General features: G+C 51.8%; 2 protein-coding genes across 8 annotated transcripts; one reads left to right on the top strand and one right to left on the bottom strand.

The window, feature by feature from the left end:
* The first annotated feature begins 1,908 nt into the window (after positions 1-1,908).
* Vasp (vasodilator stimulated phosphoprotein) lies at positions 1,909-17,482 on the top strand. Of its 5 annotated transcripts, XM_076928754.1 has the most exons (14): positions 1,909-2,135; positions 2,749-2,965; positions 9,743-9,914; positions 9,998-10,163; positions 12,194-12,278; positions 13,089-13,126; positions 13,227-13,468; positions 13,611-13,711; positions 14,732-14,783; positions 14,938-14,974; positions 15,210-15,255; positions 15,362-15,452; positions 16,483-16,540; positions 16,646-17,482. In XM_076928754.1, exons 2-14 carry the CDS (start codon positions 2,961-2,963, stop codon positions 16,681-16,683), a joined length of 1,131 nt encoding a protein of 376 aa, XP_076784869.1. In that variant the 5' UTR covers positions 1,909-2,135; positions 2,749-2,960; the 3' UTR covers positions 16,684-17,482. The 5 variants fall into 5 exon arrangements, with proteins under 5 accessions (XP_076784869.1, XP_034370565.1, XP_034370561.1 ...); XM_034514674.2 differs by lacking the exon at positions 1,909-2,135 and having other exon boundaries at positions 2,404-2,965; positions 13,614-13,711; positions 14,941-14,974; XM_034514670.2 differs by lacking the exon at positions 1,909-2,135 and having other exon boundaries at positions 2,405-2,965; positions 13,614-13,711.
* LOC143441316 (optic atrophy 3 protein homolog) lies at positions 17,092-27,104 on the bottom strand. 3 transcript variants are annotated; one of them, XM_076928799.1, is made up of 2 exons: positions 25,548-27,104; positions 17,092-19,091 (listed from the first exon to the last, which is right to left on the bottom strand). In XM_076928799.1, exon 2 carries the CDS (start codon positions 19,072-19,074, stop codon positions 18,598-18,600), a length of 477 nt encoding a protein of 158 aa, XP_076784914.1. In that variant the 5' UTR covers positions 19,075-19,091; positions 25,548-27,104; the 3' UTR covers positions 17,092-18,597. The 3 variants fall into 3 exon arrangements, with proteins under 3 accessions (XP_076784914.1, XP_076784907.1, XP_076784900.1); XM_076928792.1 differs by lacking the exon at positions 25,548-27,104 and adding an exon at positions 21,643-23,898; XM_076928785.1 differs by lacking the exon at positions 25,548-27,104 and adding an exon at positions 21,677-23,898.
* Between the last annotated feature and the right edge of the window lie 55 nt (positions 27,105-27,159).

Raw genomic sequence — 27,159 nt, 5'->3', positions numbered from 1 at the left:
AAACAAACAAACAAACGAAAAAAAGAAAGGGGGGAAGAGAAGAAAAAAGATTCATCAGGGTGAGTGTGTATCTGAGTGGAACAGTCTTATCTAGTATGCAAAAAACCTTGTGCTTAGTCCTGCAAACCCTGTGCACATGTATGTGCACACAAACATGCACACACACAGAATGGCCAGGCATATGTTTACTATGCTTAAAGTATTCCTACTGGGACTTCCGTGTGTGTGTGTGTGTGTGTGTGTGTGTGTGTGTGTGTTTATGTGCACATGTGCATGGGGGTAGCGGTGCCCCTGCGTGCACAGGGATGCGGTGGAGGTTAGAGGTCACCTTCAGGAGCATCTCCTCTGACTGATCTCTGCCTCATTTTAGAAACAGGATCTCAGCAAACCCGGAGTTCAGTGGTTCAGCTAGCTCCCGCTGCCTCCAGTGCTGATGATGGTGAGAGACGTGGTTTTATATGGTACTGGGGACCCCAAACCCAGTCTTAATGATCAGAGAACAGGCACATTACAGTCTGAAGCCATCTCTCCAGCCCTATTTAATTTATAGACTTTTATAGAAAGAAAAAAATGTTAGCTCTTGCTTTAGTGAAGGCAGTATGGAACTTCACTCTTCCCATTTCACAGATGGGCAAACAGAGGAAAAAACATCGAGGCAAAGCTCACATGCAGTGTAGTTCTCCTTTAGTTGGATAACTATTGTTCTAGCTTGGCCTTGTTGAGAACTCAGAAGCTGATAAAAATCTGAGCTTGCACCCAGAGCCTAGGCCAGAGGTTTCCAACCTGTGAGTCGTGAGTTCTCAGGGGATGAGGGGATCCTTCCACGGGGTCACCTGAGACCATCGGAAACCACAGATATTTACATCACAATTCATATCAGTAGTAAAATTACAGTTATGAAGTGGCAATGAAAACAGCTTTTATGGTTCAGGGGTCACCACAGCAGAGGGTTGCAGTGTTAGGGAGACTGAGAACCACTGACTTAGATGGATGCCTGTGTGTGGGTGGATTACCCAAGGTTTGCCTTGCTGTTTTTATTGTTTGTTTTTCAGACAGGGTCTCATTGTGTAGTCCTGGCTGACTTGGACTTCCCTATGTAGTCCAGGCTGGCTGACCTGGAACTCATTATATATAGACCAGGCTGGCCTCTAACTCACTAAGACCTAATCTTACCCTGCCTTCTGAGTGCTTGGGTAAAGGTTTTGTGCTGCCACATCTGGCCCATTTGTGGTTTTAATTTTAAAAAGATTTACTTGTATTATTTTTAATTATATATGTGTGTGGAAGTGGTGGGCATGCACATATGAACGTAAACCTATAATTACAGGCAGTTATTAGCCCTGTGAATGTTGGGAATTGAACTTGGGTCCTCTGCAAAAGTAGCAAGATTTTTTTTGTTTGTTTGTTTTTTGTTTTTTAACTGCTGACCCATCTCCACAGGCTGTTTGTGTTCTTAAATAAATAACCTCAGATGACGTTGAAGTCACCCTGTAGCCTAGGTTGGCCTCAAACTCGTGATCCTCCTGCCTCTGCCTCCTGGTTTGTGACAGGACAACTAGTGTACTAGATTTTTCCGCGCAGAATGAAGTAAGAGTTCGGCCTGAAGGATGAGATTCTTGCAAGTGAAGGCCAACAGGGAGCCAGCATCCAGGAAATGGGCTGGCCAAAGGCCACGTGGATTGATTCCCCGAGAATGTGAGGGGGAACCCAAACAAGATGATCATAAGCTAAACCCATTCCCTGCCTCTGTGCCTCAGTTTCTCTATCTGTAAACCAGGAACTGATGTTTTCTTAGAGTTACCGCCTTTCATCAGGCCAGGTAGAGTTCTACGGAGGGGCGTGCCTGCATGATGATGTAACTCTGGGCGGGGCCTATGGGTCCCACTGCGGAAGGATTGGAGGGTGGCCGGGCTGGACTCAACCCTGCTGTGTTGGCTGGGAAGGGGCTCCAGGGAGGGTCTCCGGACCTCTGAGCCTGTCGGATTGTTGAGATGATCCTACTGTCCTCCTCGGGCAAAACTAAGACGTAGCTGGGCACGCGTGGGGAGCAGATCGGGGTCCCACCTCCAACCCTTCGCTCCTAGTCTATCCACCACCTTCGCCCCCGCCCCCACCGCAGCCGCGACCCGGCGGCGGTGAGTCAGCGGCCCGCCGCGCCCCCTCGCTCACTTCCTCCACACCTTCCCCGGGAGGGTGGGGGGCGGCGAGGGGTGGGGCCCGGCCTGAGAAGCGAGATCTGGGGAACAGGGGATGTGCGGAAGTGTTACTTAAAGGTGGAAATTGATGAGATCCCTTGCTTAACTAGAGGGACCCCCGCCCCTCCCCCCCAAAAAAACTAAGAAGAAGTCCACGGAGCGAGTTGGAGTGAAGAACCTGCATCCCCAGATCTCTACTAAAGAATTCGATAGTGAAGACAGCTAGAGATCAAAGAAAGGCCCCTTCTCTTCCACCAAGCTTCCCCCTCCAGCTCCGGAGTGAGGCCCAGGGTGCACCCCCAAGCCACAAGACTGGGGAAGGAGTGCAATTGCGGAAGCCCAAGGTTCCGCGTTGCCTTTTGAACGCTCTCCATCCCCCGCCTGGAGGCGTCCACGGCCCCTTTAAGGCGCAGGGCATTGTGGGTGTGGGGAGTGGAATTTTGGAACGAAATGTAGCAAAGAGAGTACAGTAGTAAGAGTAACCGCGTAGGTGCTGCCGGCCGAGGGGGTGCGCCGGCGAGGCTCGGACGCTGCACCCCGCTTTCCTTCGCAGGGGATCTTAGCACATCAGAGCACCGGAGGGAGGAGGCGCCTGAGGACCCGCCCCGGCCCGGTCCACGTTCTCCCCAGGAAGCTGGACTCTATGGGGCGGGACCCCGAGAGAGACTGAGCAGAACCTGGAGCCAGCCCCGCACCCCTACAGTTCCAGTTAGGGGCGCCCCGGGATCACTCCCCGTGGGCGCACCGCCCGTCCTCCGCGCAGCCATGAGGTGAGCCCCGAACCCTCCAGCCGGGAGCCGGCTCCGCGCCCCGCCTTTGTCCCCCTCCCCCCAGCTCGTTCTGGGCTGGGTTTAGGGGACACCGCGCTTTGGGCGTCCCAGATCTGGGCCGATGCCTCCTGGAGCGATCTCTAAATATCGACACCCCGTTTCTCCACACTACTCCCTAAAGGCTTGGGGCGGTGCCGGCTGAGGTTCTCTTGCTGGCTTTCAGGTTTAGGGGCGCTCTCGGGACTCAGAATTTGAAGACTTTTGCGGGGAGCACCTCCGAGTTCGCAGATAGGCAGAACCTCGCCGGGTTGATCTGGTATAAGCGGGTTCAGAGTTACCGCCCCCAAATTCAAAACTAGGTGGGAGACTGGTTTGAGAACCCGAGCCCTGAAACTCTTGAGTCTCGGGTTGTAGTTGGACCCTTGCGTCTGGGGCACTGGATGAGAGTCCCAGAGTGGGATCGCGGTCCTTAACTTTGGGGGTACTTCTTGATGTCTCTAAATTTGGTGGACACGGAAGTTCTCCTGTAAAGGGGGTCTTGAGAATCTGATCCACGGGGCCTTAGAGGGTCAGGATGGGATTCTTCTTCCCCTAGACACCCAGGCTGGGTTCTAGGGCCCGGGAGCACTCCAGGCCCAGGGCGGCTTCTAGCCCCCGGGCCAGAGGACAGTTCTGGTCCCCCCCCCCCCACCTGGTGGACAGGGAGGGAGGGGGCGCGGCAGCTGGGGGAAGGGGGGGCCTTTGTCTTCCTGACTCACCTGTCGAGACAGCTGGTGTGGGGGGCGGGCCCGAGTGAGCACTGTGGCCAGCTGCTTTCCCCACACCAGCGGCCCCTCCCCCTGGGCTCAATGTCGCCGGGTGTCACCCCCCCTTTCCCAAGCCGTGGGATTGGAGGAGGGGGCGCTGGGAAGCGTCAAGGTCATAGCCTTCTCCCTCAGGGATCCAGGTTTACCAGCTTCTTCCAGCTCTCTTCCCAGGTTTAATCCAGTGTGTGAGGAGGACCCAGGGATTTTTTTTTTAAATGTCTTCCCTAGGACCTGCCCTGAACTCCTGGGCTCACCTGAGGGCCGGGTCTGGGCTGACCGAGGCCTCTCCCCCATCTCAGCCCCAGCCCCCCCATAATCTCTCCCTTGGGGCCACATCTAGACAATACTATCTCCCTTCCTCCACTTTGGCTGGGACTTCCTGCCCCAAAACCCCTGGCTAGAGGAGGAGTCTCCTGGGGACAGTTTGGGCTTAACCCCCCATGTGCACATCCTCCAGTCTTGCCCTCTGACATCTAGGTGACATTCCTCTCTAGGATCCTGAGCTAGAACCGCTCCCTCCCTCCCATGCCTGTCCCTTGGTATGTGGGAGTGTTGGGATTTGGAGCAAGAAGGGGGACATCGAGACACCCTGGAGACTTCCTGCCTGGCCTTCCCTCCCCCATGGGAGCTCTGTCCCCCGAAAGGGGGTCAGTTCCTCCACTGCCCCTTCCTCTTGCTGCCCCCAGCCCCTCCCCTCCCCCACCCGTTTCCGGTCCCAGGCCCGGTGGAAGGCGGATGGCGGATGTCCGAGTTAGTGCCGCCTCACTCGCTGAGACCGTAAAAGGGCAGGAGCAACGTCTAGGCCAGCCCCCTGCACCCCCACCCCCAACCCCGGCCCTCCTGCAGCCCGTCCCCCTCTGGCTGTGGCCAGGGCCAAACAAACCTCCCTCCCCTGAGGGTAGGAACAAGTTGAACGGATTCCCCACCCTCTTAGGAGAGGGTCTCCCTCGTCCTTGGTCCCTTGCTGGGCTGTGTCACTTCTCCAAGGGCAGCTAGGAGAGAGAGAGAGAGAGAGAGAGAGAGAGGAGAGAGAGAGAGAGAGAGAGAGAGAGAGAGAGAGAGAGAGACCCCAGAGACCCATTCCTTATTCCCAGCTGGGTAAACTGAGCCCCACCCCCCAGACTTTTGAGTTCTGTGCCCTCAGAGGTTCTTATGCTGTGGTGGGCAGGGGCAGGACTGGCTTGACTGGGAACAGCCCTGGGGGGAATGGGAAGGGAGGTGGTTGAGATGGAAAATTACAAGATATGGTTCTTTTTCTCCCAGTTTGACAAATATTTGCCGAGTGTCTGCCGCATCCGGGAGCTGGGAAAGGCAGAGAAGGGGTCAGAGGTCTGAGGGCTCTTGGGCAGAATTCTGAAAGCATGTGCTTAATCCCTTTCCTCTTACAGTAACACATGTGGTGATTATTTCCTTTTCTTTTTAAGTGATGTAGCAGGTTCAGTCACACACCTTCGCACCAGGCGGGGTAATATGGGTCTGGTTCCATTTTAATCTCCACCACAGTTAAGTGCAGTGCTAGTACAAGCATGTGCCCCTGGTCTTACCCCCATTTTACAGGTAGTAAAACTGAGGTGCCGTGACGTTAAGGAAGTGGCCTGTTAAAGTTTAATGGTTTGGGAGTACGATGTGGTGACTCATGCCTGTAACACATTACTCAGGAGATGAATGCAGGAGGGCCAAGAGCTGGAGGCCCTTGGGCTATTGAGTCCCAGTCTCAAAAATATATAAAAATCAGTTTAGAGGTGGTAAAGTTTGAATTTGTACCTAGGACTGTCTAAGTCTAGTAGTATTACTAAAAGAAAAAAAAAATGTAGAACCATAGTTGCAGGCCAGCCTGGGCTGCAGAGTAAATTCTAGGCCAGTCTGGAGTATTCTGCTTCAGATATGTGTGTGTCAAGTTTAATGGTGCAAGGAGATGGGTAAGGTTGGGGGTGGGTAGCAGTAGAGGGAACTTCCAGTATTTGGCCACCTCTGTCCCCAGAGGCTCCCTCCGTCTTAGGGTTGCCAGCTGCCAAGGTGGAGTCTGTCAGCTGCAGGGTGTGGGTTCGGGTCTCTGTTGTTGCCTTTTATCCAAGGGACTCAGTGTGTTGGGAACTTCCCAGCTAGGAAACTGAGGCATGGGACATGAAGCTTCATGGAAGGAGGGCAGGTCTAGAACTGGCTGCCAAGGGAGGGAAGGGACTCACCTTCCACTGTGAAGGTTCTGGGGATGGAACTCAGGTCGTCAGGGTTAGCAGTAAGCACCTTTACCCACTGAGCCATCTTGCCAGCCCTCCACTGCCCTCTTGGATTCCAGATCCTCTTGCTTCTATCTAGAGCTGGGGTCACAGGTATATACCTCCTGTGGGGATTTTTCCACTCCAGCTCCTTGTTGGGACAGGGTCTCACCGTGTGGCCCAGGCTGGCCTGAAGCCTACAAAGGCTGTCCCGCCTTCGCATCCCAAGTACAGGGATCTCCATCCCAGGACTGCTACCCTTTATTTCCTCTGCCGAAACATCAGGTCCCCAAGGGTCCCTTTGGCTCCTCAGTGCATCTCTAGAACCTAGAGTGGTACCCAGCACTAAGGAGCACTCAGCGGCTGTGAACAGCAGACCCAACATAGCTGCTGACATTTTGAAGGTCGACAACATTGTTCCAAGCATTGGGCTCCAATTTCCCGACGCACCACTCAGCAGTCAGAGGAGCCAGACTGACTCCTTAGCCCTTTGATGGATGATGAAATGCAGGCACAGAGAGGTGGAGACACCTGGGCGAAGATCACACAGCGAGCGAGCAGGGAGATTCCTTACTGAACTCATGTTCATTGAAAGAAGAGAAAACAGTCTGGTTGGTATTTTTTAAAAAGGCAAGGTATGAAAGGAGGAGTGTAGATCATGGGGGTGCTGCTTTCAAAAGGTGGGACGCCTAAATATACTCGCTCTTAGGCAAGTGGTGTGAGCAGCTTCTCAGGTGACGAGGGCCTAGGGGAAATCACACTTCCAAATCTTCATGCTTTTGACCTAAATTCACTATTTCTTAACATTTTCTTTAATAAGGATTTGGAAAAAAAAATCTTCCATTTTGACTGTGTGAAGGTCAGAGGACGAATCCTGTTCTCTCCCTCCACCGAGATCGAACTCAGGTCATGAGGCTTGGAGGCAAGCCCCTTCAGCTGCTGAGCCGTGTCGCCGGCCCTGGTTTGGTGTTTCATTTCCTTGAGACAGGGTCTCACTGTGCTGCACAGCCAGCCTGGCCTCAAACGTGAGCTCCTCTTGCGTCAGCCTCCTGAGTGCTAGGACGACTGGGCTGGGCGCGGGCCCCATCCAGCTGAGGCTGGTTCTGGTTTTTGTTTTTATCGTGGGGCTTGAGTTACAAGGGTGTCTCAGAACAAAAGACGGTCAAGCAGAAAGGATTGTCGGGAGGTGTGCAGATGAAGTGGTCAGGGAGGAATTCTGGGAAGGGAAGACATCTAGGCAGAGCTGCCAGGCGGGAGTGGGGGGGATGTGCAAGCAGAAAGGGGATGTTGGAACAGACTGAGCAAAGGCTAGAGGGAAAGAGAGTCCAGAGCACAGGGGACCTCACAAGACTTGGATGGGGAGCAGATGGGGCTTTGCGGACGTTGGGGTGGGGGGTGACGGGGTGAGTGGGAGAGCGCCAGGAACATGGGGACGGATGGGTCTCTGAGATTGGGTCTTAAGAAGGTCCTTCAATAAGGTCATTGTTAAGGCCTAGTTGAGGACAGGACCTGGCCCAGGGTCACTCAGCCAGCAGTATTCCCTCGGTACCAGAGGTACCAGAGCCGTGGCAGGGCAGGACCACCTGGGAGGCCAAAGTGCACCTGGGTGGGGCAGTGATGTGGAGTCTGCCCTGGGTGTGGGTGGCAGGTGTGGGTGGGGCTTTAGCCCTGCCCTGCCAAGGGTGCCTGAGCCAGAAACAGTCCCTTGAAGCTATGCTTGTAGCCGGGCGGTGGTGGTGGCGCACGCCTTTAATCCCAGCACTTGGGAGGCAGAGGCAGGTGGATTTCTGAGATCGAGGTCAGCCTGGTCTACAGAGTGAGTTCTAGGACAGCCAGGGCTACACAGAGAAACCCTGTCTTGAAAAACTAAAAAAAAAAAAAAAGAAGAAGAAGCAATGCTTGTTGTTTCCAATAGCACCGGTAGGACCATAGCTCCATCTGTGGCTAACAGCGGGACCGGGGAGCCGGGGAGCCGGGGAGCCGGGGAGCCGGCTCATCTGCCTTCAGAGCCTCTCTCAGCTACTTTGTGCCTGTGTGGTGTGGGTGGAACACCCACCTCTATGGGCCCTCTCCACTGTATCCAGGTGGACCAGCATCCATCCTGAAGGGACACAGTGGGACAGGAGGAGTGACCTGGGTAGGCTCAAGGCATGGGCCCAAGTAAAGAGCACCATACAGCACCATACAGCACCATACATGCAAAGCTGGGGCACTAGGTTCAGCCAAGCCTGCCAAGGGGCTTTCCCAGCTGAACGCTCATGGCTTGGCGTCACGCCCCAGCCCCCAGCCCCCAGCCCCGCCATTGCAGGGTGAAGTTTCTCTCCCCTGGAAACCACAAACTTCTTCTTTTCAGGAAAAAGCCTGGTGGGGGTGGGGTAAACTCCCCCCAACTTCCCCTGTCTGGTGGGGGTGGGTGGGGCCTGAGCTCCCCCCAACTTCCTCTGTCTGTATGTGACCTTGACCAAGTTACTTCCTGTCTGCAAGCTTTACTGCCTGCCCTGGAGGAGAACTGAGTCTTCCAGGAGGACAGGTGTGTTTGTGGGGGTCTAGTGTGATTGAGACACTCGGGGTACCCTAGTACTGATAGTACTGAGCAGTCGGTACTGACTGTTGAGTGCCCAGTGCCTCAGTGGTGACAGTGACCAAGCACTCAGTACCCCAGTGTATACTAGGTACTGTGCCTAGTACTTTAACCAGATCCATTCCTACTCACAGCCTTCTGAAGGTAGGGACCATCATGTCTTACCTAAGAGACAGATGAGGGACATGAGCTCTCTGGTCATGTGGAAGAAGGGTTCGGTGGGGATTTGAACCTAGGTCTGTGGTGTCTGACTCTGTATGTCAGCTGTTGTTTTCTTGCATCAGCCAGCGGCCTCCTCCGCTCTGCCTGCCCCCAGCCTGGACCAGCCTCTCTCTGGGGTCCTCCCCAGTCTGAATTCTTGAGGCTCTGCTGTGCCAGGATTGGTCAGGTCTGTTCCTGGTACTGGAGCGTGTGTCCAAGAGGGTGGTGGCAGGGCAGTCTGTCTGGGCCACTGCTGAGTCTCCATCCCCAGCCACAGGGTGTGACAGTGCAGCCAGGAATGTGTGCCAAATGGCTGTTTGGGCCCTGAGGAACCAGATGGACCAGGTGGCCAGTAAACGCAGCCTCAGGGGAAACATCCCCAGGGTCCTGGGTTCTGGCCTCACAATTCCCGCCCTTCTTATCTGACCCCGGCTGGGAGCAGAGGTGGGGGTGGAGAGTTGGTAGAGATGGGGAAACTGAGTCCAGGCAGAGGCTGTTCTCAGTTCACTCCCTGGCTGTCTGCTAGTCCTGGAAGCTCTGCCTTTTCCAGTCAGCCTGTATCCATTTTTGATTAAGGCTGTAGAGGCTGAGCCCAGGACCGTGAGCAAGCTGCTTAGTCCCCAGCTTAAGCCTTATGGACCCTACTTTATCTCTTTCCTGCCTCTTCCTGTGTGTGGCCGGCCTATCTCTTCCCTACAGTGTACTCATCTGTCAATTTATCTTCTTTTACAGTACTGTGGACTCAACTTAGGGCCCAAGGGAGCAAGCTGGGCAAGCACTCTACTATTGAGCCATGTCCCCAGCCCCTCACTGGGGGATTCTAGGCAGAGGCTCTAACCACTGAGCAACACTTTCAGTCATACATATACAGCCACACCCTGTACATTGATGTACAGGCTGCAGTCATTTTTTTGCATCTACTCTATGGATCTAAGGAGAATGTGACTGGCTTGTCTGCTTTCTCCCCTGGCAGTGAGACGGTCATCTGTTCCAGCCGGGCTACTGTGATGCTTTACGATGACAGCAACAAGCGATGGCTCCCTGCTGGCACCGGTCCCCAGGCCTTCAGCCGTGTCCAGATCTATCACAACCCCACTGCTAACTCCTTCAGAGTTGTCGGCCGCAAGATGCAGCCGGACCAGCAGGTGCAGGCTCCCTCTGTCCCTCTGTCCCTCTGTCCCTCCACCTCCCTGCCACCGAGCCCCCGTCAACCTGTTCTCTCTCGTAGGTGGTTATCAACTGTGCCATCATCCGAGGTGTCAAGTACAATCAGGCCACTCCCATCTTCCATCAGTGGCGAGACGCCCGACAGGTCTGGGGCCTCAACTTTGGCAGCAAGGAGGACGCGGCACAGTTTGCAGCTGGCATGGCCAGCGCCCTAGAGGCCTTGGAAGGTTAGATGGGCAGGCGGGACGGTGTTGGGGCTCACACTGTTGCGATAGGGAGGCTGAAGCAGGACGACTGTAGCCAGTCCCAGGCAGGCCTGGATGACGTAGCAAGACCCTGTTGTATATACGGGACTGGGGACGTAGATCTGTAGGTAGACAGCTCACCTGGTGTGTGTAGCTCTGTACTCAGTCCTGTAGCACTGCATAACTAGGTCTGGTGGCTCACGCCTGTTATCCCAGCGCTCAGTAGGTAGAGGAGAGAGGATAATGAGATTAGGGTTATCCTCGGCTATACAGGAAGTGTGAGTCCAGCCTGAGCTAAATAAAGCTCTAACTCAAAAGCGTGCGTGTGCGTGTGTACACTTTTGCATGTGTATGTTGGAGGACAGGAGAGGTGGTTCAGTGCCTAAGAACATTTACTGCTTTTCCAGAGGACCTGGGTCTGACTCTAAGCACCCACGTGATGGGTGACCCAGAGTACCAAGGGCTCTGATATCTGGTTTTTGTGGGCACTTGGCACACATGTGGCACACAGAAATACAGGTATAGGCAAAACACCCATACATATAGATTTAAAAATAAAAACAAAACATAGCCAACGTGGTAGTTCATGCTTTTAATCCCAGCACTTGGGAGGCAGAGGCAGGTGATCTCCGAGTTCGAGGCCAGCCTGGTCTACAGAGTGAGTTCTAAGACAGCCAGGGCTACACAGAGAAACCCTGTCTCAACTAAACAGACTGGAGTTTGGGGTCAGCAGAGGAACCCCCTCAGCAGTGCTATACAGCCTGAAGCTGCTACCCTGCCCTTCAGGGCCTGAGTCTGCCCACCTAGACATCAGCTAATTCATGGAAGAAAACCCTCACGGGAACTGTCACCGCTTGGTGTATGCTGAGGTATAAAGGGTCCTCTCTAAGATAGCAGGTTTCCTTTGACCACTTGCTGCACCAAGATGTTGTCCAGCCTCCACTGTGGTCCCTGTGTTGGTCATGGTGGTCATATCTGTAATACGAGCCTTTGAGAAGACGAGGTGTGAGAGGGTGGAGAGTTCTGGGCCATTCTAAGTTCTACAGCTATATTTGGTGTAAAGCAAAGTCCATGGGTGGCAATACTAAGGCAACAGCCCAGTGGTACAGGATTGCCCACCGTATGCCAGGCCCTGGTGCCATCCCAGTTCAAAATAAAGTCTACGTGCTATTTCTGAGTCTTTAATTTTTAATTAATTAATAATTATTTTTTTTGAGACAGGGTTTTACTGGGTAGTCCTGGCTGTCCTGAAACTCACTGTAGCCCAGGCTGGCCTCAAACTTAGCAATCCACCTGCCTCTGCCTCCTGGGTGCTGGGATTAAAGGCGTATACCCTATGCCCAGCTACATGGTATTTCTTACTGTTTCTGGAAACATTGAGCTCATGTGGTAATCTGGGTCAAGTGGAGACTCTAGTGCAGGAAACAAGACTTCTTTTATTTATTTTTATTCTTTTTAACTTTCCCAATGATGCCAAGATCTTGTCATTGATTTTAGAGGTGCTGGTGATTGAGTGGGGAGTGGCTTTGGACAGGCTACACAGGTGATCTACCAAGGAGCCGAGTCCCCAGACCCCTCAAACAGCACTTTCAAAGCCGTGTCCTGGGTGACGGCTCTGCTTTCTGTAGAGGGAGAACAGCCCAGTGGCTGAGGTGTTGCCTTCACAAGGCCTTATCAGTCTTAGTGGAAGAGCTTGACCATCCTGTGTGGAGGAGTGCAGGCCTGAGGTTGGTCCCTCTGGGCTGGAAGAGTGATTGTTCCTGCAGATTTCTAACCTGCGTGGTCTAGCAACTAATGGGACCTCTGTGTCCCGTGGGTGTCCCACGGCGTTTGCAGGGGCTCAGGCCCAGGGAGGCCATTCCGTGCTCTCTTTCCTGGGCGCTGCCCCTTTTGAGGGCTGTCAGGGCCTCTGGTTCATTGGGATGGCGACTGTCCAGATGAGGGGAGGGGAGACTGAGGGAGGGCGGAGCTCCGGCTGTCTTACTGTGGCTTTCCCTTTCTTTCCCTTCCAGGAGGTGGGCCTCCCCCGGCCCCAGCACCCCCTGCCTGGTCTGCCCAGAATGGCCCCTCCCCAGAGGAGCTGGAACAACAGAAAAGGTGGGGACCCTCTAGGCATTCCATAGCTCCCAGAGTTCAGAACCTGCCAGTTTTCACTTTCTAGAAAGGTCAGAGGGCCAAGAGACAGCATTTAGACTCCAGTTGCCAAGCTCCTGGGGATCAAGAAACTGCAGAACTGGGCGTGGTGGCGCATAACCGGTCATCTCAGTACCTGGGAGCCTGAGGCAGGAGGGCTGCCAAGAGTTTTGAGGCCAGCCTGGGCTATGTAGTGAATTCCAGGCTAGCCTTAGAAATCAGTAGGGATCTCCCTCCCCCACCCCCGCCCCCCCAGTCAACATGGTGGAGCTCACCTTTCCGAGCATTCAGAGGGCACAGGCAGGTGGATCTGCAAGATAGAACCTAGCCTGGTCTACACACTTCCAGGCTAACCTATGCTACACAGTGAGACCTTGTCTAAATAAGAAAAAAGGAAAAAAGAAAAAGAAAATCTAACCCCCTCCCAAAAGAATCTGAGGGAATGAACCATTCTAGCACTGCCCCCCACATCCCCTCCCCCACCCTCCCTACTCCCCCACTCCCCCATTCCACACCAGGGTAGCACAGCTTTCTGAGCCCATGGCCACTTTGGAATCATCTGTTTGCATAGTTGAGAATGTACCCAGGCCCCATCAGTGCCTCCTGCTTCTTGTTTTTATCCCTGGGCCCTCAGAAGGCAGACTTGGAGGGAGGGCAGGCACCAGTCTCACTGGTGTGACCTGAGAGATGAACCAGAGCTTCTGGTTGTGTGTTGTCTCCCTACCCCAGCTAGCTTGCTTTGGGGACTGAAGCAGCTTCCTTTCCCCTGTACAGGCAGCCGGAGCATTTGGAGCGCCGGGTCTCCAACGCAGGTGATGGTTCATGGGGACCCCCCTGGAGGAACGGGTTGGGCAGGGAAGACACAAAATCAGGCTTCTCTCTCAGCAATACCGTTCTCTGTGTTTATTGCAGGAGGCCCACCTGCTCCCCCAGCTGGGGGCCCACCTCCACCTCCAGGTCCTCCCCCTCCTCCAGGTCCCCCTCCACCCCCAGGTCTGCCTCCCTCAGGGGTATCTGGGGCAGGTCATGGAGCAGGGGCAGCCCCACCCCCTGCACCCCCACTCCCTACAGCACAGGGCCCCGGTAGTGGGGGTTCCGGGGCCCCAGGCCTGGCTGCTGCCATTGCTGGAGCCAAACTCAGGAAAGTGAGCAAGGTAAGGAAGTGTCTGGGAGTGGCTGGGATGAAGCCCTGAGGGGACAATGGGAGGTGGTCAGAGTCCCCCAAAGGTGTCACAAGAGGGCTGGGGAGTCACCTGGCCTACCTGTGAAGCCTTCTTCCCCTTTTTATTCTTTCAGCAGGAGGAGGCCTCTGGGGGGCCCCTGGCCCCCAAAGCTGAGAACAGTCGAAGCACTGGTGGGGGGCTTATGGAAGAGATGAACGCCATGCTGGCCCGGAGGTGAGCCTGGGTCCCTCAGAACCACATGGTGCAATTTCAGGGTTAGGCTTTTGGAGTGCTGATAGGGCTTCCTCCCCTTCCTGTCCTCTCTCCTTTCCCTCTCACGTCTAGCCCAGGCTGAACTTCTGATGCTCCTGCCTCAGCTTCCTAAGCGCTGGGATGTCACACCTGCACCCAGCTTCTTTGTGTCTTTGAGTGGCAGTGCTGCCTGATGACAGCCATGTCCAGGACAGGATGCGGAGACAGTCATCCCCTGAGGTGGCTCACGGACTGTAAAGTGCTCACACTCTGTGCTTGAGCCATAGGAGACCCTACTTGAACATTCTGGAAGCTTAGATGATCTAGAAGCCCCCTCACCCTTACGTCCCTAGGGTTTCCAGATGTGGGAATGATGGGGGACCCCTCCAAATTCTAGAGGCGCAATCTCTGAGCTGGATTTTTCCTTAAATTCTAAGTTCTTTCTTTTTACTCACTGTCTATATGGGTGTGTCCATGGCTCCCCGGAAGAGCGGTTTCTCTCCTTCCACCATGTCGGTTCTGGTATTCGGAGTCAAGTTGTCAGGTCTAACAGCAAGCACCCTTCCTTACTGAATCATCTCATCAGCTCAGAACTGGATTTTTGTTGTTGCTGTTCTCAGCCCTGGCTAGGCTAGAACTTAGAATGATTCTCCTGCCTCTGCCCCTCACATCCTGGGATTACAGGCTTCTGCCATACTGTCCCATGTGTTTTTCTGTTTTTGTTTTTGAGACAGCTTCTCGCTGTGCAGAGACGTTTATTTATGTGTCGTGTGTGTGTATGTTTATGTGACGGTCAGATAATGTGCAGGACTCAGTTCTCTACTTCCCATGGGTCCTCGGGATTAAATCAGACGCTCCAGCTAGGTGGCAAGCACTTCTCTCTGCTGAGTATCTTGCAGGCCCCTTCTTTAGCTTTTCAACCTATCCTGGCATTTACTGGGAAGGGGTCCTACTGAGTGGCAGAGCGTGAACTGTAGCTTGTCCTTGCTTGCCCCTCTGCAGAAGGAAAGCCACACAGGTTGGGGAGAAGCCCCCCAAAGACGAGTCAGCCAGTGTAAGTAGGGGGCTCTTTCTGCTCTGTATTCCTTATGATGTACCCTAGTGCCCTAGGGCAGGGAGGAGGTGTGACAGGGTTGAGCTGGCTTTGGACTTGGAAGAGGAACATTGGCATAGAAAGATTAGTTTATGATACTTTTATTTACCGCCAGCAGGAGGAGCCAGAGGCCCGACTACCTGCCCAAAGTGGTGAGTGACAGCTCTGTCTATCTACAGAAACTACAAATCCCAGGATGCATTGTTCTTGTTTTGAAAGCACTTACAGGGGGGCGAAAATCTGTGAAAACAGTACTGGGGATTGTAGTTTTCTAAAATTCTTTGACCTGGTGAGTTGAGCGGTGGTACGGTAATGTGGGGGCAATGCTTGTCTCTGATCTTTCTTATTTGTTGCCCCCCCACCCCCCACCCCCAAACACACACACAGAACCTGTTCGAAGACCCTGGGAGAAGAACAGCACAACCTTGCCAAGGTAGGTCATGAATATTGGGGAGGAACATAACATAACCCCTGGGATAGGAAAAGCAGGAGGCAACCCATCACCCAGCCTCATTCCTGTCCTGTACCAACTCTTCCAGGATGAAGTCATCCTCTTCTGTGACTACCTCCGAGGCCCATCCGTCTACGCCCAGCTCCAATGATGAGTCTGACTTGGAGAGGGTGAAGCAGGTAGCTTGGGGAAATAGCTAGAGAGATGCCAGGAGAGACAGACCTGACTCCAGAATGGTTCTAGGAAAGGCTTGGAACCTCTTCTAGCCCGAGAAAAGGAGTTGGTGGGTGGGGTGTAGGGGGACAGACACCCACACTATATTCCAGTAGCTATAACAGGCCTTACCAGTCTATCACACATTCCTGCTGAGTCCCCAGAATCCTCAGTGGTTCAGTGGCTCCAGCTATCCATCTCTACTCAGAGTTGGCAGAAGACCATGTACATTTGGCAAGCTTGGTACTGCATGTTCTCCAATACTGTTCTGCTGTCCCCAGAGATCTAGAACTCTCCTATAGAACATTCCCATCGTTTTGTGACCTTGGCAGCTGTGTCAAAGGATGAAGGAGGGAAGGGTTGTTGAACCAGCTTTCTCTGTCTTCAGTCAAGAAGAAAGGGAGGAGAACCTGGTTAAGCAGAAGAGTGCCTAGAATCCTCCAGTGAGGGGCTGGGGGCGTGGCTCAGTGGTAGAGCCCCTGCCTAGAATCCCCCAGTGAGGGGCTGGGGGCGTGGCTCAGTGGTAGAGCCCCTGCCTAGAATCCCCCAGTGAGGGGCTGGGGGCGTGGCTCAGTGGTAGAGCCCCTGCCTAGAATCCTCCAGTGAGGGGCTGGGGGCGTGGTTCAGTGGTGGAGCCCCTGCCTAGAATCCTCCAGTGAGGGGCTGGGGGCTTAGATAGCATTTAAGACGCCCCACGTCTCTGATATAAAGTGGACAGTTTGGTGGCTAAGCAGATAAAGGTGCACCATTGCCACTCTTAACCAAGAGTTCTATCAACAAAAGCCACACGGTAGAAGAGTTTTTCAGGCTGTTCTCTGACCTCACTGCACGAGTGCATGTGCATACCTCACTCGTGAATGTACATAGCTTAAGCGCACATGCACACCTGCACAAGACACAGATAAGTGTAAATGTTTTAAGAACCGTAGAAAAGTTGGAATAAGAGAGGGGTCACTTTCTGCGAGTCCGGGATCCCTCTTGATCGGTTCTTTTCAGGAGCTTCTGGAAGAGGTGCGGAAGGAGCTGCAGAAGATGAAAGAGGAAATAATAGAAGGTGGGTGCTTCCGTTCTAACGCAGGCCCTGTATCTGTGGAGAGCACCTGCCTTGGAAGGGAAGGCAACAGAGACTGGCCTGACTTCTGCCTCTCATTCCTTCCAGTCTTTGTCCAGGAGCTGAGGAAGCGGGGTTCTCCTTGACTACAGGGACCCAAAAGACCCATTTCTTCTTTCTGTACTTCCTGCCTGGTACCTGCTTTCCCTGCCTCGACTTGACCAAGAGTTACACAAGAATGGTTCTCCCCACCAGCTCCCACTTGGAAGATTCCACAGGGGGTGTGGCTTCCTGGTGCCACGGCCACACCCACGTTGGCTGCTGATTGGATAAGGAGGTCCCACCCTTTGTTCCCTTTGGTCCTTCCCCTTCACCATCCCCTTGGGGCTGGTTCCTCTGCTGGGGATGTACAGTAACCCCACAGTAAGGGAAGGAAAGAGGGGATCTCACCTTCTCTTGTTCTGGATTCACTTTAACGCTTTAATGCCTTGGAATTTTTTTTTTTTTTTTTAAGAAAAAGTATATATATATATATATTTGGGTTTGTGGGGGGGAAGGGAAATTTTTTTTCTCTTTGGTTTTGATAAAATGGGGTGTGGGAGTTTTTAAATGCTATACCCCAGGCTTGCCCCCTATCGGAGGCAGCTATGTAAGAGGGGAGGTACCCCACCAGGTGGGGGGTGTTTCCTCCACCCCTGGGACAACTCCCGCTTTGCCTTGGCGCCTCACTCTTTTCTATGAGGAATTAAGATTCTTTAACTTTTTTGGAACCTCAGTTTTGTGGTTTTTTTATTTGGGTTAGGATTTCAGGGTCCAGACCATTTTTGCCCTCCGGGAAGATGAAGTGAGGGGGAGAAGAGGAAAAATAGGTCCTCCGACTTCTACACCATAGCTTCTTGGACACGGGCCCTCGCTGAATAAATCTGCGGTTTTTATACATGCAAAGGTCTCGAGTACTTTAAATGCTTTGCCCCATCAAAGGCAGCTGTGTAAGAGGGGCAGGTATACCACCAGGAGAACGGGTTGCTGCCAACTGTGGGGACCCTTGCAAGGATTCTACTGCCTTCTGCTTCTCACTTCCGGTTCTGCTTACATTCCTGGTTCTGGCTTACATTCTGCCCCGCTCCTTCCCTCTGTGGTCTTCACCAGCCTGCTTCCTCCATCCTGCAGTGTCTGGGGACTGTGTGGTTAAGTCTTACAGCTTAACTCTGGGTTAACTTCTTTACCTGGGAAGGGTCTCAAAAGATGACTGTCCCACCTTGCCACTAGAAGTCCCCTCCCTTAATTCTTTCCTAACTGGAATGAATAACACGACATGTCTGCCCGCTCAGCAAATGATGGTTGGAGACACACTCTTTAACCTAGGGCTCCTTTAATTATAAAACATTTAAAACTCATAAACCACTCCGTGGCCCAGTGGGTTAGCAAAGGAGTGGGTAATACCGGGAGTTCGTTGGTCTTCTGAAATGTTGCATTTGGATAGAAGGTGAGGCTGCTGTTCGCCTTATTTTTGAATGGCTTTTACCCTAGAAGACCAAGGGCAGGAAGGGAGGGTGGTCCCAGAGAATGCCATGAAACAGGTGGGTGGGGGCACTAGCCCACACGTTAAGGGTGCAGGTGGGTCTTTACAAAAGGCCAGTAAAGGGGCCAGAGGGGCAGGGCAGGGCAGGGCAGACCATGTCCTCTCCCTAAAAAGTGAGGTAGATGAAAGGAGATGGGGCTCTGGACCCTACACCAGGGAGTGTCCCAGTATGCAGGGGCAGCGCCCTAGGCGAAGGGTTGTTAGGTGGCTCCCTGACACCCTGCCCTCCTTTCTAAGTACAGCATTCAAGCACTGGTGGTTTGGGGTTGGGGAGCTGAAAGGGTTCCTGGCATGTCCCAATGGGTTAAAGAGACCCCATGGGAAGGAGTACTCACACCTCTCCCAGCCTAGGACCCATCTGTTCCCAGAGACCAGGGCATGCTAGCTGGAACAGTTTGGGGGTGGGCCCATGCAGAGAGGCCAGTCATGTGACAACCCCAGAAAGCAGTCCACTTCCAAGGCCAGAGTCCTGTGGCCTCTACTCGGGGGCCTCAGGGCACTGGGGTTCAGGCTCGATCTCTGGCTCAAAGCGCTCTTCACTGATCCGGGTTCTGAATGCCTGCAGCTCCACTTGAAACTCCGCCTGCAGCTCCTCCTGCAGCTCGGCTCGCAGCTCTGCTCGCAACTCTGCCCGCAGCTCTGCCCGCAGCTCCGCCCGCAGTTCATCCAGTGCGTTCCTGGGCAATGCTGCCTGCACCTGCACCTGCAATTCATCCAGCACGTCCTCCAGGTGGTCCACATCCTCCCGCAGCGACAGCACTGTGGCCACGCGCGCCACTTCCTTGCGGCGTTTAGATGACTTCTGGCGCCAGAACTCCAGCAGTAGACAGCTGCCCGCAGTGGCGAAGATGATGGCTTCGCCTAGCAGGTTTGCACCCAGCTCCGCTGCTGCCTCCTCATTCAGTGGCTTGATGGCCTCAGCATGGAAGCCCATGATGCGCATCTTGGTCCGCATCTCTACCCAGTGGTACACTGCAGAGGAGACAAGGGTCGAAGGGTCGGAGCTGGCCTCGGCCGGGCGAGATGCTCCTTGCCCCACTGCAAACACTCCCCTGTCCTCACCCCTATGTCTTGGGGATCACAGCCATAGTCATAGCCATAATTGTCTGCCTATAGGACAGTCACCCAGTCCACAAACTTAGAATAATGACTTCTCCAGCCTGGGAGGACCTGAAGACATGGTTTTAAAATGGTCCAGGGACTGGGATATGGCTCCTTTGGTGGAGTGCCAGCCTACCATGCAAGGTCGCCTAGGTACAAGTCTGATGGTACAGGCTTATCTGAGGTAGACAGGAAATGGAGACAGAAGGATCAAAAGTTTAAGGTGGTCCAGTGGGCAGGCCATGGTGCTTCAGGCAGCCATGATCTCAGCCCCCGGGAATGAAGCAAGAGGTCATCCATCCTAGGCTAGCGATGGACGCTGGTCTCAAAATAAAACAAACAAGTGAAATAACGTCCAAAGTCAGCAAGGGTTTGGTAGTGGGTAAGGGTGCTGCCACGGAAGCGTGCTTCCGGTAGTGGGTAAGGGTGCCTGCCACGGAAGCGTGCTTCCCTAAGTTCAATCCTTAGAACTGGAAAGGAGCCCACTCCAGAGTTCTACCCTGAGCTTCACACACACTAATTAAAAAAAAAAAAAGGCCTCCAGAAGATCCTGGAAAGTGGGCATGAGTGAAAATGCTGCCCTAGTTGGAAGGTGGGGTACCCTTAGTCTGGGCCATTGCAGGGTTAGGGTCACAAGGTGGCCCCAGAGTATAAAACCCCCCAAAACATTCATACACATAAAATAAAATAAAAATAATCTTTTTTGGGGAAGGTGTCAAGACACGGTTTTTCTGAGTAGCCCTGGCTGACCTAGAACTCAGTCTGCAGACCAGGCTGGCCTTGAACTCACAGAGATCCCCCTGCCTCCTCCCCAAGTGCTGGGGTTAAAGATGTGCAGCCACTGCCCGACATACGTTAATCTTTGAAAAAATTACAAACTGTGTCCTCGAGGACATTTTACGGAGAATCCTCTATTATATCTGTATAACTGGGTGTGCACAGCTAGATCAGACAGTATGGGGCTGGCGAGATGGCTCGGAGGTTAAGAGCACACACTGCTCTTGCTAAGGACCCGAGTCCACTTCCCAGACGCCACATGTCACTACTGCCTGCCACTCCAGCTCCTCCAGGGGATCTGCTGTCCTCCTTTGTCCTCCATGATGCTAGAACACACATGGCACACACAGACACATGCACATAAAGACAAATCAAGAAATTAAACAAATCATAATTATGGATGGAACATGCATAGTAGAAAAAATATGTAACCCATCAACCAACCCCTCACCAACCAAATTCCTCTTGAACCCTATAAAAGGAAGCCCTGAAAAGGAGCTGAGTCCCCTAAGTGCTCCCTCCTATGGTGGCTGTGGGTCTTCAGAGTGGTCCTCCCTAACCTGCACCAGTGCTTGGTTCGGCTGTCTTTTACAAACTTGCTTGAGCCTGTATTTTCAGTTCTCGTGTGTGTGTGTGTGTGTGTGTGTGTGTGTGTGTGTGTGTGTGTGTGTGTGTGTGTGTGTGTGTGTTGAGACAAGGTCTTACCATGTAGCCCTGGCCTAGAACTAACAAGCACTCACCTGACTCTGCCTGGCCAATGCTGGAGGACTGCGGGTCAAACCATCTAGGGCTTAGTGAATACTGGACAAGCTTGCTGTCCACTGGAGCTGTTCCCTGGGGCCCTCGTTTGACTCTGAAGCTTTTATTTTTCCTCAACTGCTGTTTCTTAGTTGGTCATGGACACATAGGTGTCCCTGACGATCAGGCCCGTGTTCCCATGATGTCTTCACACCTCCTCACCTCTTTTGTTTTTGTGGTTTTTTTTTTTTTTTCAAGACAGGGTTTCTCTGTATAGCTCTGGCTGTCCTGGAACTCACTCTGTAGACCAGGCTGACTCAGAAATCCTCCTGCCTCTGCCTCCGAAGTGCTGGGATCAAAGGCGTGCGCCACCACTGCCCGGCTCACAAGTACAACTTTTCATGTAGCTGCAGTGAATTTGAGTTCAGGTTCCCATCTTTGGCTTAGCAGCAAATAATCTTCTCTACTGAGCCATCTTCCCAGCCCCCCAAGCCCCCATTTTTAAAGTTTTTCTGAGGCAGGATTTCTTTGTATATCCCTGGCTGTCCTGGAACTTACTCTGTAGACTAGACTTGCCTCAAACTCTGAGATCTGCCTGCCTCTGCCTCCCAAACGCAGGGATTAGAGGTGTGCACCATTGCCACTTGGCTCCTTATTTATTTATTTATTTATTTATTTATTTATTTATTTATTTAGACAGGGTCTTACTTTGTAACCCAGGTGGGCCCCAGACTTATAGCAATCCTTCGGTCTCAGCTCTCAAAGGCTGGGATTACAGCCATGAATAACCCAACATGCCCAGCACTTTACTCCTATTTGCAACAGACTCTCACATAGCTCAGGCTGGCCCTAAGCTCACTATGTGACTTTGATGCTATCCTTGAATATCTGAAATCTCTTTTCCTACCTCCAAGCTGGAATGGACACAGGAAGGTACGCACCCTCGTCAGGTTTGAGGGCTGGCTCCATTGGAGATGGAGGAGTCTGTGTTCAGCCTGCCTCCATGTCACACTTCTGTCTTCTCTGCCTCTACCCGCTTCTCTTTTCTGTATGACTTTTGTCTCTCTCTTGGATCCTGGGAATTTCCCTGTTGTGTACACTGAAGGATTAGCCTACCCACACAGAGGCCTGGTGTTTGCCCTGGGATCCTGAGAGATAATCTTTTAAAAAGTCCTTGGAATGTCCGGTCTATTAAACTGTCTTTGAGGCACCCGCCACACACATCAGTCATTTCTGCTAATGATAGAATTTCTGCTGTCTCATTTTTTCTTCTTCCTTCATGTGTGTGTGTCCATGTGTGTGTGTGTATGTATGTGTATGGTATCTGTGTGGGGACACGTGTGTGTGTGTGTGCTTATGTGATTGCAGGCATGCATGATCATGCCTGGCTTCTTTTATTTATCTTTACACTGTATTTATGATTGGTATGTGTCCAATGTTCCAGCTGGACAATGTTGAAGTCAGAGGACAACTTTTGGGAGTTAGTTCTTACTGAATCCTTTATTTATCTTTGACATTTTATTTGTGTGTGTCCATGCTATGTGCCACAGCACTTGTGTAGAGGTCAGAGAACAACTTGCAGGGAGTCTGTTCTCTTTAACCCTCTGCCATCCAGAAACTGAACTCAGGTCTGCAGGATTGGCAAAAGGCACCTTTGCCCTTGGAGTTATTTGACTCTCTTTCATTGTCTTTTTGTTTGTTTGTTTAAGATTTATTTCGCTGGGCAGTGGTGGCTCACACCTTTAATCCCAGTACTTGGTAGGCAGAGGCAGGTGGATTTCCGAGTTTGAGGCCAGCCTGGTCTACAGAGTGAGTTTCAGGACAGCCAGGGCTATACAGAGAAACCCTATCTCAGGGGAAAAAAAAAAAAAGAGACTTATTTATTTCATGTATATGAGTACACTGTTGCTGTCTTCAGACACATCAGAAGAGGGCTTTGGATCCCACTACAGATGATTGTGAGCCACCATGTGGTTGCTGGAAGTTGAACTCAGGACTTCTGAAAGAGCAGTCAGTGCTACATAGCTGCCGGCTATAGTTTTTAATCATAGTTCCTGATTTTAGCTGAACTCCCCATGCTGGCCACTGAACCTCTCATGTGCTGGTGCCTCTGGCTGGCCATAAATTCTATGATGTTCTTTGTGCAATAGCAGGTCACAGGACTCTTTACTCCAGAGGGGTCCTGCTCCCTGCCCTGGAGGGAAGGATGCTGCAGAGGCCCAGAAGAATCTGAAGGAAACAGGTCCTGCCAGCTGGCTCTCACCACCTGGCATGAGAACTTTGGAAGAGTGAGCAGATGCGCTCAGGAGCATAAAACTCCAAATGGAGGGTGTCACCTCGCCTACAACTTAGTCAGAAAGTGTTTCTCTGGGTCCAATGGAGCAGGCGTGGTAGGGAAGTAGAGTTTGAGTCTGTAACTTGAGGCCACCCTGATCCTCCTTTACCAAAGGCTGTTTCTTTTTGAGATTGGCAAAAGCCAGGTAGCCCTGGCTAGCTTTGAGCCGGACACCCTCCTGAATTTTGGGCTTATCTCCTGGGATTAATGGAGTTTACCACTACATCTGGCTATCTGGGCTTCCCTTGATGAAATTCAGTTAGGTAGCAAGCAGTGTTCACTTCTGCCGGCAAAGGTAACTGTATATAGTGATTTTTCATTTTAATTAGACTCATGACACATCTTGTACAAAATTAACTAGGAATCCAGTCTTCTGCTCTGGTTGCCCACACCAGTGCAGAGCTCACACACAGTGCACACATCGAGTTCCCTGTTCTGCTGTGGGGGCGGAGTCAGGCTCTTGCTGTGTTTGTTCTCCAGGCTGCTCAGGACTCCCAGGCTCTAGTGAGCCTCCTTTCTGTTTCTGAGTAACCGAGTGTGAAGGCATGCCTACCCATCCTTCTTAGGTTTTACAGTCGTGTTGCTTTGCTTCATATATATATATATATATATGCATCAGATCCCATCCATTACAGATGGTTGTGAGCCACCATGTGGTTACTGGGAATTGAACTCAGGAACTCTGGAAGAGCAGCAGTCAGTGCTCTTAACCACTGAGCCATCTCTCCAGCCCTTGTTACTGTATTTTAAGTTAGGGTCTCATATAATCCAGGCTGGCATTGAACTCACTACTTAGTTCAATGGCTACTTAGCCCAGGCTAGTCTTGATTTCCTTATCTTCCTATTTCCACCTCCACACCACCCCACCCCACCCCATCCCCTAGTGCTGGGATTCCAGGTGTGCACCACTATGCCTGTTTTTTGTTTGTTTGTTTGGTACAGGTTCTCATGTAACCCCAGGCTAGTCTTAAACTCACTCCATAGCTAATGATGGCCTTGAACTTACTGAATCTCCTGCCTCCACTTCCCAAGTGTTGGGTTTACAAATTCAAGTCACCATACCTGGCTTTTACACTTATTTACTGTCTTATTTTAGCCCAGTCTGGCCTCAAATCTGTGACATTCTTCCTGTCTCAGTCTCTGAGAGTAGGGATTAAGGTGTGTGTTGTCACACCTTATGTTATGTTTAAAAATATATATTAGATGCACAGAACACATATATGCATGTACATATACAAACATTTATATAGTTCATTTTGACTTATTATTTTACGTGCATGAATGTCTTGACTGCGTAAACGTGTACCAAGTGAGTGCCTGGAAGAGTGCACTGACTTCTCTGGAACTAGAATTAGAAATGGTTGTGTGCCACTGTCACTATGTGTGTGCTGGGAATTGAATCTGATTCCTCAGTAAGGTTTTTGACCCAGGGTTTCTCTGTGTAGCCCTGGGTGTCCTGAAACTTAGTCTGTAGACCAGGCTGGCCTCGAACTCCTTGAGATTGACCTGTCTCTGCCTCGCCAGTGCTGGGACTTACAGCTTGAGCCACCTCTGCCCAGTTATAGCTCTTCATCAAGTAGATCGCCATAAAACAAGGCTAATCGCAAGTCTTCCTGGGTAATGACGTCACCAAACTGTCATTCCAGAAATATATATACATCACACACATCATGTTACACATATAAACATGCATTGAATTTCACAACACTATGACTCACATACAGGGAGAAAAGAATTACTTTACAATGTGCACATGATGGCTTATGTAAGCTCTTCCTTCTCAAGGATTTCAGTGCAAGCTCAGGCCTTTTGAGGTTGCTGGTAGCAGCTCCCGTGGGGACTGAGGAGGATCAGGAACACAGAAGAGGGGCTAATGTTTGACACAGGGATCAGAGCCTTAGTGACCTTCTGTTCCAGAGGCTTAGTTTGTCATTTTTGTTCAGTTTTTTTTTTTTTTTTTTTTTTTTTTTTACCCAAGACGGGTTTTTCTGTGTAGCCCTGGCTATCCTGGAATTCACTCTGTAGACCAGGCTGGCCTTGAATTTACAGAGATCCTTCTGCTGCTGCCTCCTGAGTGCTGGGATTAAAGGCCTATGTCACCACCTCTGTGCTTCTAGTTTTTGAGACAGGGTCACTCTACATGGCACTGGCTGTTCTGGAACTATGTAGATCAGGCCAAGCTAGAATTTACAGAGCTCTGACATCCTCTCTCTCTAATGCTGGGATTAAAGGTGTGTGTCACCACACTCAGCTCCTTAGGAGGGTGGCCTTTGTCTGCCCTTGCTGTATGGGGTCAGGGAAGCTCTCCTGTAAAGGGCCAGTGGGTAACTGTTCTCAAGAGTCTCAAATCCTGCTAAAGTGGCCATCGACAATGTGGAAGTGAGTGAACACAGCTGTTTTATAAAAACTTTATTGACTAATTCAGCTCAGAGGCCTAATCTGCTAAGCTTTGTACTGTTAGGATTGCTTGTTCTTACCTGTGTCTTCCTGTGGAGTTTTCAACCTTGACTTGCGGCACAGTAGCAGGATGACAGGTATATGTAGTTTATGCAGTGCCGGGAACTGGACTCAGGGTTTCAGGCATGCCAGACAAGAGCCCTGCCCACTGCACCATTTCCCCAGTGCCAGCTCTTTACCCCCATGTTGGAAGGACAGTTCCATGATGGCTCTGCTGAGCTTTGTCTTGTTCCTGGCTGCTCCAGACACTGGTAGAAAACTGGACACAGTAGCTGCTCTATGCATATGTGTCCAGTTGGTGGGTGACAGCACCCCAGCTGCTAGGCAGGCTTTTCCTGTCAGTCTATCTATCCACAGTGCTCATACTGCCCAGCCAAGGGATGGCTTTGGGGCTAGGGGAACTGGCTGGAGCTTGTATAAGATCCATTTTCTTATGGTGGCTCTCCAACCAAGAGCTTGTCCAACAATGAAACCAACAGCGGGGATGGGACACACAGAGCCACTGACACTGGCTCAGGCTGTGTGAGCTAGTACGACGGGGATCTGTCTGCAATGTCCTGAAGCCCCAAGTTACTCAGGAGAGAGGAGTCTAGGTCCAATCCCATCTACCTGGATAACCAAGGAGGGAACAGTTGTTCCTCACTGGGCTGTAAATCCATGAGGCCAGGGCTACAGCTGACCGGGGCTCTGATGGGGACCCAGATGGCAAAGAGGGCTGGGGCACAGACTGGGCAACTATATAACTCTTTCTTAAATGGCAGAATAAAATAAGGGCAGCTTTTCTGGTTAAGATGGACTTTAAGCCCATTTTGTGAAGGACAATGAATTCTTGATCCTCTAGTCTCTGCTTCCCACGTGCTGCCATTCAGATGCATGTGCTACCATGCCTGCTGCAATCTTCGGTCGGTTAGACAGTCTTGCTATATATATAGCCCCTCAAACCTGCAGTCTTCTCTTCTTTCTTCTTTTTTGAGACAGGGTTTCTTGAGGTAGCCTTGACCATCCTGGAACTTGTTGGACTGATGTTTGGTACACCTGTGTCTGTCTTACCTTGCCTGCCTAAGGCACTTTCTGACTGGTTAAAGTGGCAAACAGTAAGGTGGGACCTCTGAACAGAGAGGGGACTCTGGGAAAGACGGTGGCATGGAAGATTAGCCACCGGAAACAAAGAGGTCAGATATATAAAACTGAAGAGAGGTAACCAGCCGTGTGGCAGAATTTAGATTAATCTAAATAGGATAGTAAGTTATGATCTAGTTGGGAACAAGGCCTAGGCATGCACACATGCTTGCATACTGTCTCTGTGTCCTTACTTGGGAGCGGGGGCAGGCTTAGAAAGGCTCACAGTTGCATTTGGCACCCGACATAGGGCTCAAACTCACGACCCTGAGATCAAGAGTCTCATGCTCTACCGAATGAGCTAGACTACAGACCATACTGGCCTCCAACTCAGACATCCAGCTGCCTCAGCCTCCCTAGCAGTCTTTCTTGTTTAGCATGAGTGCCAAGTGTTGGGATTACAGGCCCATGCAATCTTGGAATTAAAAAAAAAGTTCTCATCACATTTTGTTTCTTTATTTAGTGTGTGTTTATGGTTGTATGCATGTTACAAGGTGAACACGGAGGTCTAAG

Source organism: Arvicanthis niloticus, chromosome 1 (genome assembly GCF_011762505.2).
Source record: "Arvicanthis niloticus isolate mArvNil1 chromosome 1, mArvNil1.pat.X, whole genome shotgun sequence".
NCBI lineage: Eukaryota > Metazoa > Chordata > Mammalia > Rodentia > Muridae > Arvicanthis > Arvicanthis niloticus.
This window is presented reverse-complemented; position numbering and strand designations above follow the sequence as displayed.

Bases quoted from the DNA above. Each gene is read 5' to 3' on its own strand.
- Vasp (XM_076928754.1), top strand. The intron at 12,279-13,088 runs GTGGGGACCCTC...TCCCCTGTACAG, and splicing joins GAGCTGGAACAACAGAAAAG to GCAGCCGGAGCATTTGGAGC. The intron at 14,784-14,937 runs GTAAGTAGGGGG...ATTTACCGCCAG, and splicing joins CCAAAGACGAGTCAGCCAGT to CAGGAGGAGCCAGAGGCCCG.
- LOC143441316 (XM_076928785.1), bottom strand. From the start codon at position 21,704: ATGGAGCCAGCCCTCAAACCTGACGAGG. The intron at 19,092-21,676 runs GTGCGTACCTTC...TCTCCTCTGCAG, and splicing joins AGCCCTCAAACCTGACGAGG to TGTACCACTGGGTAGAGATG.